The 15,217-nt window shown below is 36.2% G+C and overlaps 4 protein-coding genes across 4 annotated transcripts; 1 reads left to right on the top strand and 3 right to left on the bottom strand.

Annotated features, from left to right (window-relative positions):
* Positions 1–22: 22 nt before the first annotated feature.
* LOC135071843 (RNA-splicing ligase RtcB homolog) lies at positions 23–2,464 on the bottom strand. Its single transcript, XM_063965675.1, has 5 exons — positions 2,049–2,464; positions 1,706–1,836; positions 790–1,494; positions 547–711; positions 23–334 (listed from the first exon to the last, which is right to left on the bottom strand). The coding sequence occupies exons 1-5, from the start codon at positions 2,338–2,340 to the stop codon at positions 107–109; spliced, it is 1,521 nt and encodes a 506-aa protein (XP_063821745.1). The 5' UTR covers positions 2,341–2,464; the 3' UTR covers positions 23–106.
* A 1,300-nt stretch (positions 2,465–3,764) lies between these two features.
* On the top strand, positions 3,765–4,349 carry LOC135071845 (NADH dehydrogenase [ubiquinone] 1 beta subcomplex subunit 11, mitochondrial). Its single transcript, XM_063965679.1, has one exon. The coding sequence runs from the start codon at positions 3,861–3,863 to the stop codon at positions 4,290–4,292; it is 432 nt and encodes a 143-aa protein (XP_063821749.1). The 5' UTR covers positions 3,765–3,860; the 3' UTR covers positions 4,293–4,349.
* A 447-nt stretch (positions 4,350–4,796) lies between these two features.
* LOC135071844 (uncharacterized) lies at positions 4,797–6,861 on the bottom strand. Its single transcript, XM_063965678.1, has 5 exons — positions 6,635–6,861; positions 6,164–6,394; positions 5,824–5,956; positions 5,273–5,433; positions 4,797–5,074 (listed from the first exon to the last, which is right to left on the bottom strand). The coding sequence occupies exons 1-5, from the start codon at positions 6,734–6,736 to the stop codon at positions 4,856–4,858; spliced, it is 846 nt and encodes a 281-aa protein (XP_063821748.1). The 5' UTR covers positions 6,737–6,861; the 3' UTR covers positions 4,797–4,855.
* A 3,630-nt stretch (positions 6,862–10,491) lies between these two features.
* LOC135071841 (uncharacterized) lies at positions 10,492–13,830 on the bottom strand. The gene is made up of 3 exons (XM_063965673.1): positions 13,714–13,830; positions 13,074–13,523; positions 10,492–11,233 (listed from the first exon to the last, which is right to left on the bottom strand). Exons 1-3 carry the CDS (start codon positions 13,813–13,815, stop codon positions 11,147–11,149), a joined length of 639 nt encoding a protein of 212 aa, XP_063821743.1. The 5' UTR covers positions 13,816–13,830; the 3' UTR covers positions 10,492–11,146.
* Between the last annotated feature and the right edge of the window lie 1,387 nt (positions 13,831–15,217).

The raw sequence follows: 15,217 nt of genomic DNA, 5'->3' as shown, positions 1-15,217 counted from the left end.
AAACCCAATGATGAATACCATAAACTTATAAATATTATTTATTCAGTAAGTTGGTTAAATAAAATACAAAAAAATCAGTTCTTACATGATGTTAAAAAAATATCTATTATCCCTTAATTACAGCAATAGGTCTTAATTTAATAGTCTTCTTACTGATGCCAGCAGCATGACATGTGTTCACCACATCAGTTACATTCTTGTAAGATTCTGGGGCTTCTTCCATCACTAATTTTGGCGAGGCTACTCGAATAGAGATGCCTAGAGTTTCCAGTTTATTTAGGACTTCTTTATAATCCAAGTTGCGTCTAGACTTGGCCCGAGATAACGCACGGCCCTGAAACAATTGATAAAAATAAAATTTTCACCACTGTTACTTTTGTACTTACACAAAGTACTACCTAATTCAATGTAGTCTTAATAAACTAAATTAGATAACCATAACACTGAGATTTATGTGATATACATTATTCACATGCACATTTTGTTAACAAGCTCTAAACTGTTTGTCTAGTAGTATACATTATAAGTCTTTGTTTGAATACTAACCGCTCCATGGCAAGTTGATCCGAAAGTTTCAGTCATGCCCTGATGAGTTCCAGTGAGAACATAACTGCAGGTGCCCATAGTGCCTCCAATAAGCACAGGCTGACCAGTCAGCTGGTAGTCAACAGGAATCAATGGGTGATTGGGAGGGAATGCTCTGGTTGAACCCTAAAACAAAAGCATAGAATTAAATAAAATTGCAAAGATGTTTAACTAAAAGTCTTCCAATTAATGTATATTATTTACCTTTCTATGTACCAATAATGTTTTAGGTCTTCCATCCACAATGTGTTCTTCAACCTTAGCAACATTATGAGAGACATCATAGATCAAATGCATGTCAAGATCATCAGGTGCCATTTTAAATTGTTTAGCAAATGCTTGACGAGTCAAGAATGTCATGGAACTACGGTTTACCCATGCAAAATTGGCAGCAGCTGCCATAGCCTTCAAATAATCCTGACCTTCAACAGAATTGATTCTTGCACAAGCTAGCTGCCTATCATTTGTCTCAATTTTATCCCTCTTCATAGCCTTCTCCATTTGTACAAGAGCATCAGTAGCAACCTGATGGCCAAATCCTCTACTGCCAGAATGGATCATGACACACACTTGTCCAACTCTCTCCAAGCCCATTTTTCCAGCTGCATATTTGTCATAGATTTCATCTACAACTTGTATTTCAGCATAGTGGTTTCCAGCCCCCAATGTACCGAGCTGTGGCAAGCCTCTCTTCTTGGCTCGGAGACTAACTTTAGAAGGGTCAGCATTCAACATGCGCCCATACTCTTCACAATGCTCTTTATCTTCAGCCCACACATATCCCTCTCGGAGAGACCAATCCATACCCATCTCCAAAGCTTCTTCCATATCACGAGCATTCATGGGAATAATTCCTTTGGAGCCAACTCCTACAGGTATGTGATCAAACAGGCTCTGGGCTAGTTGCTCCTAAAGAGACAAATAACAGCGTAATTAATATATTAGTTCCATTATTATTAGAATATTTAAAGATGCAAAGCTTAATTATAAAATGTTATACAGTTGTACCAAATAATTACTGCTAATGCTGTTGCATCATATTTTCACATAAATTGATAGATAACTTCACAAAGTACTAAAACATTTAGATTTATTATTTTCAAGAAAAACTGACACCTACCTTAATAGGCTGAACATCTTTTTCGTGTAAATTGGTTCTTAAAAGTCTGACACCACAGTTAATGTCAAAACCTACTCCTCCAGGTGAAACAATTGATGTAGGATCGGACATATCGAAAGCAGCCATATTACCTGAAAATAACAATATTAGAAACTTGAATGTGTGGTTTACGAGGTTTTTAACAGACTTCACTATAAATACTATGCGATAGATCTTTATTGAAGGGTTAAACTGTTTAAGTTAAACTCTCACTGAAAACTATTCATGAAGATGTGACTTCAGTTGTTTGCCCAGTAGCCCACCAACACTAGAAGAAGAATATCAATATACTCTACCTACTTACCAATAGCAAATCCATAACCTGAATGAACATCTGGCAAGCCGACAGACCGGCCGACGATACCTGGCAGTGCGGCTACATTAGCTATCTGTTTCACACCCGGCAGGAATCCTCCGGTCATGCCAGGTCTGCAAGAGTTTCGCAGTTCATCTAACATCAGTTTTTCAAGAGTATTATTCACATAAAATACTCCTTCAACATTCATGTTAGGTTGGAAACCCTTCTTAATTTTCCAGCAATATGGATTGATTTTCTCCAAATATTTAAGTTCCTCATTGTACTGCCTCACTACCATTTTTTCAGCCTTTTTATTTCTTTATTTATTCTACAAATTCTAATGCTTTTTCGCAAAAATCTCGCAGACTCAAAAAAAGCCAACCAACAACAATGACAAGTTGATTGACATTATTTTTATTTTTTCCGTAAAGCAAAATTTAAATAGACGTCAAGATATTACGTTATATCCAGCCGAATAAGTGCTCTGTGTCATCTGTGTAAAGGCCGGCCGGTGTCCAATGTCCTTATACAGTGTGAGTCACGTTAAAGTGTACATATGAAAATAGATGAAACTAGACCTGTTTTTATCGACAAAAAAGAGGTCAAAAAATTTTTGAGATTTTTTTTTAATTTTTTATAGAATTTTTTTTCTTCCAATTACTTATTGTAAAGAAATCGTAATAACTTTTAAACTAAGCGGTAGATCCTGATAAAATAAAAACAGTAATAATGCTAAATAACAGGCGATACTAAAAAAATACATAAAATACACAAAAAAGGCCAACAAATAATAAAAAATGATACTTTTTCAAAAAAAAAACTGCTTAAAAATTCGTGTTTTTTTGGTTATTTGATAAATTTCTCCAAAAAATGCCCCTATAACCGGTAGTTTTTATTACTTTTTATTGTTCTCTATCGTATTATCTTTGTAAAACCAAAAATCGCATGTCTCTATCCCTATCACAACATTTGCTATGATCGTTTGAACAAAGGCCTGCCACAACATTATTCTCCGCTACAGGTAGAGACAATTTTAATTTTAACTAAAATGCTTATTTTACTTCGAAATCTTTTGTTTTTATTTGAAATCTAACTTGTCTTTATCAAAATTACAAATCTAGATCCATTTTCAGTTTTGTTGTTATCGAAGCGTTGAATGGCGCGCCCGGAGAGGCTGAGTTCAAACGATCATTGCAAACGTTGTGATAGGGATAGAGACATGCGATTTTTGGTTTTACGAAGGTAATACGATAGAAAATAATACAAAGTAATAAAAACCACCGGTTATAGGGGCATTTTTTGGAGAAATTTATCAAATAACCAAAAAAACACGAATTTTTAAGCAGATTTTTTTCAAAAAGTATCATTTTTTATTATTTGTTAGCCTTTTTTGTGTATTTTATGTATTTTTTTAGTATCGCCTGTTATTTAGCATTATTACTGTTTTTATTTTATCAGGATATACCGCTTAGTTTAAAAGTTATTACGTTTTCTTTACAACAAGTAATTGGAAGAAAAAAAAATCTATAAAAAATTAAAAAAAAATCTCAAAAAATTTTTGACCTCTTTTTTGTCGATAAAAATAGGTCTAGTTTCATCTATTTTCATATGTACACTTTAACGTGACTCACACTGTATTTTGTTTGATGATTATCAAATAAACAGAATAACAGATACGCCATAGCCCAAATACTACTAAAAAAGTTAAAATCTGACAGCTAGCTGTCAGTGTCAATAAAATTTGGCCTGTTTCATAATCTTTTGGGATCGGGATAAAAATCGAAATATTGTGCTGTTTTCAGCTTAATTAACCACATTATGGCAGCGCTAATCAAGTTTCGCCAAATGCCTTTAATGCAAAGGTGTGTTTGGAACCACTACAACAAGGTTAGCCGAACAATTTCTACCTCGAAGAGGAATAGTGAGACTGCAACGACTGCATGTGAAACTAAACCAGAGGAAAAAAATTGGGTTAGCTACGGGTTTGATTACAAGAGCAAAGAAGAGGATACCAACGTGCACCATGCGTCGTTCTTCTTTTCAGTCACTCTTTGCTTAGTTTTTGGCGGTTTTGCTTGGGCGTACGCTCCCGATGTACATTTAAGAGATTGGGCCCAACGAGAAGCATTTTTGGAGCTACGCAGACGGGAGAAAGCCGGCTTACCTCCAATCGATCCAAACTATATTAACCCCCGATCTATTAGCCTGCCATCAGAATCAGAACTTTGTGATGTTGAAATCGTCATATAAACTGTTCATCGACATGTTCTTCTTGTAGGTAAATAAAGATATTTTAGTAAAGTTTCATTTTATTTTGTTTCTTTTTATAAAAAAATCTGCATGGGTTGCTATAATATACATTTAAACCATTTAATTAACTTTTCTAAAAATAACAATCGCAATCCTATCCTTCATTCATGTGTCTAAATACGTAAAAATAAAAACTTTATATTTATTGTTGTGTGCAGAATACTAGATAAAACCAACAATAAATATGTACAAATTCTGAATTTAGTACTTTCACATTTCTTATTAATTTAATGTACATACATAATTGTATTAAGTAAATCAAACTGTAAATTAATTTGATTAAATTAGTAACTAAAATAAGTGTTTTATTACTGATCCATTTCTTTAAAATGTAGTGGTAGTTTATTAATTAAATTGGCAAGAAATATATTTAAAAAAAATTGAAAGCTTTTGAACCACATAAATAAATGACCTTTGTTTAGAAATTTAAATCAAATACTAAAAAAAACTTTCTATTCAATATTTATTAATATTAACCAGTCTTGCATTACAACAAACTATGACTACACAGATTTTACACGAATAATTTTTCCACCTGCTAAAACACCATAAGTACCATCATTAGTACTGATAAGACCATTAATACATGAGCCAACATTGATCTCTCCAGCGGGTTCCAAAACATCTTCTCCAATCTTCCACCTGCGCATGATCCCATCCCAGCCACCTGTCCAAGCATAGTCCCCACTCACTGACAGAGAAGTTACTATCATATCGCTAACCTGTTGAAATTGAATGAGACAACAATCAGGGCTTTCATACCATGAAAATATAGTGTTTGATATAAATATCAATTAGCAGGTACTTAAGTACGCCTATATTTATTAGGTACAGTAAAAGTAGATAATACCTGCTCACTTTGACTCTTATGACCTTAGGAATAAGATAAATTGAGACTTTAATTATGTTTTTCAACTGACCTTAACTTCGTGTAATTGTTTAAATTTAGTGTCCACTGATGCATCGTGCAATCGGAGGTTATTGCCTCCTCTTGCCAACACCAAGAGGCGCCTGCCAGCTACACGCAATGGCGCACGACCCTCCATCGTGTGTCTTGTAACGAAACGAGATTTCGAATCATCTGGAAAGTTCAAATGTTAAATTTAGACTCCTGATATGTTATAGCCTATAGGTTGTGTGTATGTACCAGAACATGTTTTTCTCGCAATCTAGACCACACCACTATACTTTGCCATGAAATCGCGATTACGGGATGTGATTAACGTGTTTATAAACGAGAATTTCTGTTGATTTCTTAACTCAAATAGCCCAATGGTTAACTGGCAGAGAATGCCTTATAACCTCAGATGATAGATAACATTAGATTAGTAATTAATCCGACTATTATTATTAGAATCCATGGAGTTCTCTATCTTCCTCCTTCCCATTTTAATCTACTGATTAGACACAGAGAGATAACTACCTAAGTACTTACTAATGGTAGCTTCGTCTTATAAAATTACATACTTACCCGGTTTAATTTCAGTAACGGTAACATCCAAGTCTCTAACTGTAAATAGAAATGGTGGACTGAACCACAAATCCTTTACTTCTTCTAATACATTGTATCTTGCTTTTTCTTCGTTGTTCTCGTAAACCAAAACCTACAATAATTTATACACAACATGTATCCAAATAGTTAAAACGTACTAACGAATAGATCTAAGAATTTATAAAAATTAAGATGGAACCTTTTCAAAGATTCGGTTAGTCTATCTACAAACTCTACAATTGATGGCGTTGCCTTATATTAAAGTGTAGGCGTTATTTTATAAATCTCATTTAGAAAACAACAACAAACATGCCCTTACATTTCCAGCTTCATCACCAGCATAGAGTTCTTTGTCAAAGACACGTAGCGCACAAATGTCTCCATCACCGGTGGTCTTCAGGTCAGCTACTTTGTTTCCCTGATCCGACCAAACCTTGATACCCCCGTCGTTAGATGCCGTGTACACTTTTCCACCTTGTGCAGCGATAGCAAACACCTGCACCCCGTGGGCTGACCATGCTACTCCAGGAGTTAGGTTCGCATCGAATGTCTGTAATAAGCAACGTCAGATTTCTTATAAAGTTTTATCATCAGTTTTATTTTTAAGCTCCGTACTTAGACTTCAGAAAGAAATATTCGTTAGAACATTATACAGTCCGCTTAAACGAGACATACTTACTTCATGGTAAAATACTTATCGAGCTGGACTACTTAAGTAAATGTTAAACCTATTACATTTGTAAACATGTACACAATAAAATAAATGAAAATGTAACAAAAATTTACTCACTTTTACGGACCCATCTTCTGTACCAACATACAATTTACCATCCCAAGCCACCACACATGGTTCCGAGTCGATTTTTGTTTCAGTTTCAAGTTTTAAAGCCATATTAATGTTAAAATCAACCACTTTTCTGGAATATAGAATGTGCGTCTGTAGCTGTTGGTGTATTGACGAAAACTAAGAGTTCGAGAATCTCTAAAGTTATTTGGGATATAAATAAACGCGGAGACGTCGGGTGAACTTTACGAACAGTGTTTATAGCATCAGTTCTAGACGCATCTGGAACTCTTGTGTGGTTCGAAACAGCTGATGTTGATATTTACCTTTACGAAAATATCAGGAAAATTCGACGTCTTGCCTTCATAATGAATAACAAAATTAGATCAACGTGTTTTTTAGTAAATGTTGGAGTGGATCTGCGTGCCTACACTTTCTAACATAAATTTTAAGACCTAATTAATTAAGTTACGAGCCGAGCTTTCATGATTATTTTCTACACTTATAGCAGCTTGGATATGAATTTAACGTAAGTAAGTAAGTAGGTATCGAGATGTGTTTCTTAGTTCTAACTAAGACGTTACAGTTCGATAAAAAATTGAAGTAGGCTTAGGTCGTATAATAATAGTGTTTAAGACTGAGATGCAAAATTTACCACCACAATGACTGTTACTTTAAATACAATAGGGTATCTTCAAGTACATAGTACTTACTATGTAAATGTTGCAACAATTTTTAAGAATCAAAACCGCTAGTAGTTAGGTCGAAATAATCAACTTTGTATTCGATAAAAGTAGTATGATGTAACATGTTGAACGTGGATCTAAATCCAAACTGATACTTGCTATTTCATAATTCAATTGTCCATAAATTGAAACAATAGCGACTAGGTGACTAGAATTATGTACTGCGTGTTCACCATGGTTTGTGGAGCGTTACGGAAGTGTCCACATGGTAGGTAAGGTAACATACCCAAGTAGGTACTTTAAGCAACTGAATGGCAACTGAGAAAGTGAAAATACAAAATTGCTGACTTGTAATAGCATCGTGAGACGTTGTCGAGTAAGTGCTAACTTAAACCACCAATTATTTATACAGGGTGCTGAAATAGAAGCCGGCTTTACACTATTCGCTTTAAGATAGCTTTTTTAAGCTAAGATCGTTTAATAGACTTCTTTGCCCAATTTTGCCCTAAATTCTGATAACTGGATTACAGCCACTACAAAATAAATAAGTAAGTAGGCAAGAAGCATGGGCGTACCCACTTGGGGGGCAGTTGCCCCTCTGGAATTTGCTTTGAAGGAACCAAATCAAACTAAAAAATCTACCTACCTAAAAATCTGACTCCCCTATCTCTCTAGTAATAAATAATGTACTTTCTTATTTCTTTCTTTGTTACCTACTTAGATAGGTAGAGACGCAAAATAAATAAAGTAAGTAGGTACATCTTTACACATTACATCGGTCAGGCGATGTCATAACCACTTCCAAGTTATAGGTACATCCTACTTTCCGGACAACCTGTGTAACATGTTGTTATCAATCAAACTAATTTTAATGACAACAAATTGGCTTCAAATTCACCCACATCCACATGTTATTAATTTCCTGCCCAAGTAGTAAAAGTTTGTGATAGATGGATGTTTATTACCTACTCCTATTTATTAAGGTATATTAAATGTATGTACTCGTATGTATGTAGGTATAATTGTATCTTAAATATTATATCAATTAAAACTAGAATTTTTATTTCTCTCTTTTTCTTCACATACTTACTTACCGATTTAACTTTTACCGCACTCAGCTTTCTGCATAACCCAGGAGTTGACTGACTGAGAATGCTTAAATAGCATTAAGGCCACCTTTTGTACGAATTTATTGTGCAATAAAGTTTTATATTATTATTATTACTCCTTCACAAAACACTACCTACTGAACGCTGAACTAATGAAGCTTAGGTAAAGTTTCATTAACAGCAAGCAAGGACATTTTTCAGTATCATTTTTTATATCAGAATAACGTAAGGCTATAATTTATGACAGACAACCTAAAAGCGAAGCCGTAGCCAATAGCTTATTAACTAATTCACAAAAAAGTAGATTAGGTTAATATTGTTTATAAAATTATTATTATCGTAGTTATAGAGACGAACGGGGCATAAAATAATCCATAAGTAAACGCAACTGGATAGTGGATTAATCCTGTAGTTAGAAATCTGTAAAAATATCGCTAGTCTAGAGTCCTTCAAAACAAAGTGAATACCTTGAAAAACTGTAAAATGCGATTTATATTCTGAAACCTAGGGGAGATGGGCCCAAAGCGGGTAACTTAAGGTTTGTGTCAATAAAAAAGACATTACTGCAGTTGCAAAGTTATATATTTTTAATAATTCGTACAAGTATGTATTAAACTTTGTAATAAAAACTAAAAATCACTTCTCTTGTAACAAATCACTTCAAAAATTTAAGAACTAATCAGTCGGTCATTTTACCCGGTTTGCCCGCAGGGGGTGCCCAAAGCGGGTATGGCCGCTGGGGCAAAACGGGTCGAGACTGGGCAAGGCGAGGTACTGACGTTGGCTTTGGCTTTCTTAATGTTAGTTCTATATCTCTTTTCAAAGGCTTTACACCAATCTTCTCCAGCAGTTTGACTTTTGAAAGGGTGCGGAATTCTATTGCTCTCTGCATATTGATATACGTGAGATAAAAATCCGATTTTGTCAGACCAAAAAAAAGATTATCCATGTGAAACAAGACTTCTATCAATTCATATTCTTGTTCAGCCAAAACAACAAAAATTACCTATGAAAGTACCATTTTTGTATCCATATATAATTAGAATAAGAATAAGAAGCGGTTACCCGTTTTACCCATACCCGCTTTGCCCAAAAGATACTTTTTCACGTTTTGTAAAATAATTTCAAAATCTTTATCAGAAATGTTGCTCAAACAATAAGAATTCTACGCTGTTTTAATGCAGAATAATACACAAGTAACAGATTCAACACAACTTTAAACAGAATGAAGTAATTCATATTCACATATCTTGATATTTTTTTGTGAAACAGGCAAATAAAAACATTCGCGTCTCGGAGCTCCGCCGCGCGTCGCCGATGTTTCGGCCAAACTGATTCGTGTCGAAACGAGTTCGGGCGTTGCCACGAAACGCACACATGTGCCCAATCGGCTTGTATACGTGAATAACGAAGGCTACCCGCTTTGGGCGGTATACCCGCTTTGGGCTCACCTCCCCTATGTTTTAATAATTTTATTATACCAATCGCATTTTATAGAGTTCTAATTAGAGTTAAGTTCATATGCATAATTTAAAAAAGGTACCTACTATTACGAAAGCCGAGTATTGAGTAACAGACTGAGTAATATTACTATTCTCAATACGTTTCACGTGTTTTCGTTTTTAGCGAGCCACTAATCAGGGTCCTCCCTATTGCACGTTTGTCAGGGGCTTTCGCAATAAACTTAGTTATTATTTTGTGTTAGTAGTAGTTTGGTAACCACTCAGGAACAAGTCTGAAACTTTTCGTGGAAACAAAACTGAATGCCTACCTGGCACTAACAAGTTAAGAATATACGACGGGCTTAGTACACTAGTACAGTCAACGTCAAAAATATTTTGTAGAAGGTACAAACCTACTACTACCGTGCATGACTCATCTATGATGAGTGAATTAAAAATGTAAAGACTAATTAGTAACTGAAACCATTACATTTCAGGATGTTCAAAGGCATTTGGTCATAAGTATTGCAATGTAAACATGTAACATTCCTTATATAAGGAATGAATACCTAGCAGCTATTACTACTAATCTAATAAGCGTAAAAGGACAAATTAAAATTAAACCATTTTATTATAATATTTAAACGTTTAATAGTATAAAAATAATATATTTACAAACATTCACATCAATTTGATGTACGATAAAAATATTTACGCAGCACAGTTCGGCACAATGCCAGTAGGTCACCGCGCCGTCCGCCCTCTCGTGAACACCGCATGCACCGCTTGCCTTCCTGGGTCTAGCCGCATCTTTTACGTCACACCATTTCAGGCAATCTTTCATAATTATTTTTAGCTACGGTCAACGGGCGCTAACACCATTTGGTTTATTGACAACTGTTCTAAAAGTCCATTGAAAGATAATAACTTTTCTAATCAGAGTCTAATATAGACAATGTAAGAATCGTTATCGATTTCGATTCGGTAGAGTCGCATACATACATCTTATTTTTTGTACTTAACAAAACACGAATCTAATTTATCGGAAGTCTTACATTGTCTAAACTAAACACTTTAAACAAGCTGTAAGTTTTGAATCGCGGTTTGTTTACCCTTATCGAAACACTGAATTAATATTTCTGAAAAACTGTGTCCTACAAAATCTGATGCTACGTAGCTGTTCTATTTAATTTCTCACTTATATGACTTAAATCTACTTATCAAGATATTTGGTAGTTTCTGAGAGGGTAGGTTACGCAGGCCGGTCGTCGGTGGTGAAGTTCAGGGGGCTCCGTACTCGGAGGAGGGCGCGGAGGCTGGTGCGCCGTACTCGGCCTGAGGCGCGGCCGCGGGGTAGCCTTCTTGCTTCTGTAAATTAAATAAAGAATTCAATTTTAATTTGTTTATCTAATAAATAGGCCGCTACCAACCGGGCAACATGGAAAGCATTGGGGGAGGCCTATGTTCAGCAGTGGACGTCCTATGGCTGAGACAATGATGATGATGATGAATTTAATAAAAACAGACTGTCTATCAAGTTGTTACCAGATTTCGCAAAAATAAATGTCACGGTTGGTTGTACTTGTATTTCAGAGAAGATAATCATAATTTCAGAGAAGAGCATTTATACAATAGGCTTTAAATCAAATACCAAAAGTTCAACTCCTCGAACATAACTTGGTAACTCTATATATTTACATGGTGCTGATAGCACTCAATGAAAAATCTCAACCGCCACGGTAACTGCAATTAGTGACCGCCATTATATAGTTTATTAAATTTCTTCAATTTGCCAAATTACAAAACATTGTTAACTAATGTTGGGAGCAAATTACACTGCCATAACAATGGATCACATAATATTTTCGTGCATGGTTTACCCACTTTGCATTTGTAATCGTTTTGATAGCTCTACACCTACTTTCGTCTGACTTCATTCAAATGCCGAATGGACCGGCAATTATTATGCTATTTGCATGAAATGGTAACTATCATGTTATTAAAGTGTTATGTAATTTCTGCATCTTATTTATTTGGTACACGAAGACGAATAAGTAGGCTAATAATTAGGGTAGAGTAACATCATTATTTTTATGATGCTTAATTATGCCCGTTGCCCATTTTGAGATTAAGTGGCTTAAAAGTTACTTATACTTGTTGGAAATTTAGTTGAATTAGGTAATTAACTTTTAACTAATTACTTTTTAAGGCCACAATGGATCCTGAGTTTTTCTACAGCAAATATAGGAACAAAAACGACTCTACCGGTTTTAAATTCCTAGGAGCTTAATGACTACATTACTACTTATTACATTACTTATTTTTATCAGACACGTATTAGGTCAATTGTCTGTAAGATTATGTACTTAGTACAAGTATGTAATAATAAGTAACCCCATTCCCGTATACACTTAGCTGGTAAAGTAGCTCTAGAGCACGTATACAAACGAACTTGTTACAATTTCATTTCCTCCGAAGTATTGTTCGACGATAATAGTTCCAATTCAGGTTACACGTAGTTTTCCCACCAAACAATACGCAAACAAAAGGAAACATTCTGCGCGGTGGCTAATGACACAAAATGTTACTCATCTGAGTTGCGTTACTGTGTTATTGTGCCTGAGAATGGTAGCATCCTTGGTTGCGTCACCGTAATGATGATAGCAAGTGCGCTAGACATGCTAGGTCACGTAGAAGATGCTTCCTAGTGTTCCAGGAAATGTTACGCGCACTTTCACGAGGCGCGCGGCGCGGGCTCATCCCTACGCGACCCGAACGCGTAGCGCCAGCGTCTTCTCCGCACCGGTGCGTGATTATAAACAAGCATGATGTAATTAACCATTCACTTATGTTTTCATTAGTTAATAACAACTTTTACTCTACCGTATCGTAACTAATATCACTGTCATTGATTAATTTTTACCTTAACGTAACGGAGAAGGTGTAGATGCATTTAGGGTGAGAGTTAATTGTTTGTTTTGTTGTGTAGGCATTGCAAACGAATGTGCGTAATTTAACACCCTGAAAACTATTATTTCTATTGACTAATCCAAAATGCGAAAATAACTCTGTCTGCACTGAACCGATTTTGATGAAATTTGGTAGAGAGAGTTTGAGTCCCGGGACCTTTCCCGGCTTAAATCCTTACATAGGATGGTTTTCATCCCGGTTTTAGAAACTAACGATTTAATTAAACTCAATATCTTACCTGGGTCTTGTATCTGATGAAGTAGACTTCAGGTTTGGCAGGCTGAGTGGGCGCTGGGGTCGGGATCACGATGTCGGGTTGTTCTTCGGGTTTCTTCACCAACACGTAGACGAGGGTCTTCTCCTCATTCTGAGGCTGCACCGGGATTATGGGCGCGGTCGGGGTCGGTGGAGTCGGTGCCTTGATGAACACTATCTTGTAGTGCTTCTGAGGAGGAGGCACGTAGATGGGTTTACGAGCAGCTGGGTACTCGTTATCTGGAGGAGGGACGTGCACGTACACATGTTTGTGCACTATGGGCTGCTGAGGAGGGCCATACTGCGGCGCCGGGGCGCCGTAGGAGGATGACGGGGCGGAGTAAGAGGACGAGGGAGCGCCATACGACGTGGGCGGCTCAGGCCGCGCGACGGCGCAAGCTACCACCGCCGCCAACACGAAAGATCTCAGCACCTGTACACAATAAGGTCCATCGTTACTGGTTTAAAACGCATCTAAACCAAGACTTGCAAAAATAAGGGCACTTTCGCACTAACTACCCTTAATGACTTAAGGGTTTGTTTCACTTTTTCTTGAACTTTGACCGATGGCACCGGGTCACTAGAATGTTCTTGATGTCACTGTACCATTTCACAGAACCTACCGTTTTGTCACACATCCTGAGCACACGGTTAGATGCAGCCTTAGACTGTGTAGTGTCCAGCGACCCGGCGCCACCTGTGTTTATAAGAGATGCACGCTCCATATCCGGGGGAGGGGGCACTTTCGATGGTTCACATGCCTTGCGCAATGCGATGGTGCTCACGCGCCGCCCTCCTACTGACGACGCACCGAGCGCTGATGCTCGAGGGCAGATATTCAACTTTCAACGGGTAGGTAGTGCATTTGGAATTTTCTATATTTAAGCATAACGTATGGTGTACTTTAATTTCATTAAGTGCAAATTCTTATCATACTTTTCAAAAAGCTTTTCTGGACCGTCGTACCTACGTACCTAAATACGAGGATACCATTTATTTCCCTCAGGAACAAATTTACAAGCACACACAATTTACGATTTTTCAAAACAACGATCCTACTTTTGTTATTTCTAAAAAACAATAATGCTCTGTTTCATCAAACAAGTGTTTATTATGGTAATTAAATTTGTAATTTCGTGTAATAGTAGATTGCATTCTATACGCATGTGACTGTTTTTAAACGTCGCTTATTATTACAGGATTCAAGTTGAACATTGATAATGGAAATCTAACTATCCCTTTAACATAATCGACTATTGCAATCGGAATAATCTTCAGTAAACGGCATTCTCACACATATCACTGTGATCAACATATCTTGGTAGAATTTTAATGGTGAAACATTACTAGGTAAGTGTATCGGTGAACGTGTAGTCAGCCCACCACCATTAGAGGTTTGTTTACCCACATTAACAGTGCAATACCACTCTTATTTCAAACGAGTAAGATTTACACAAGATCTTTCTGGTATAGTTGACCACAAGTACGTAAAGGTGTCACGAGTTCACATGTTAATTTCAGGTTAGGTAGCCGATGCTCGCAGTGCAGTCCTTTCTTCAACCGCTGTTTAGCAATAGTTGTATCGCGGATTCTGTTTATTACCTCCAGATTACCTCATAGACTAGCACCACGAAAGGCAAACGTATAAAAAGAAAAATATTTTATGCGAAACTTAGATTTAATTGATACTTAGATGCATTCTCACGTAACTTCAAATTGTTTTTTCCTCAAATTAAGGAAGCGAGTATTATGCACATCACATCACAATAAAACTTCATACTTTTACATTACAGAACAAATAGTCAAAAATACTTTATGTTAAATTATTTACTCAAGAAAAACATAACTCTATTCATGACCTGGAAGTCCTGGGTTCAATTCCCAGAGAATTAACAAAGTGGTAAAAAAACTTGAAGTTAGATAGACCATGTACTACGGTTAGCATAACTTCTAAACCTACTACTACGCCTAAACCTACGACTATCTATGCAATTAATTGCAGCAAAACCTGATCGAAATCATTCTTCATCTAAGAGGCAAGTGAATGATAACAGATGCGTCACGCATTCAATCTGTTTGATAAAAACTAGTTCACATCAATGATCACCTGCATGTAGATAATTATTA

Source organism: Ostrinia nubilalis, chromosome 5 (assembly GCF_963855985.1).
Source record: "Ostrinia nubilalis chromosome 5, ilOstNubi1.1, whole genome shotgun sequence".
Lineage (NCBI taxonomy): Eukaryota > Metazoa > Arthropoda > Insecta > Lepidoptera > Crambidae > Ostrinia > Ostrinia nubilalis.
Note: the sequence above shows the minus strand (reverse complement) of the source record. Positions and strands in the feature narration are given on the sequence as shown.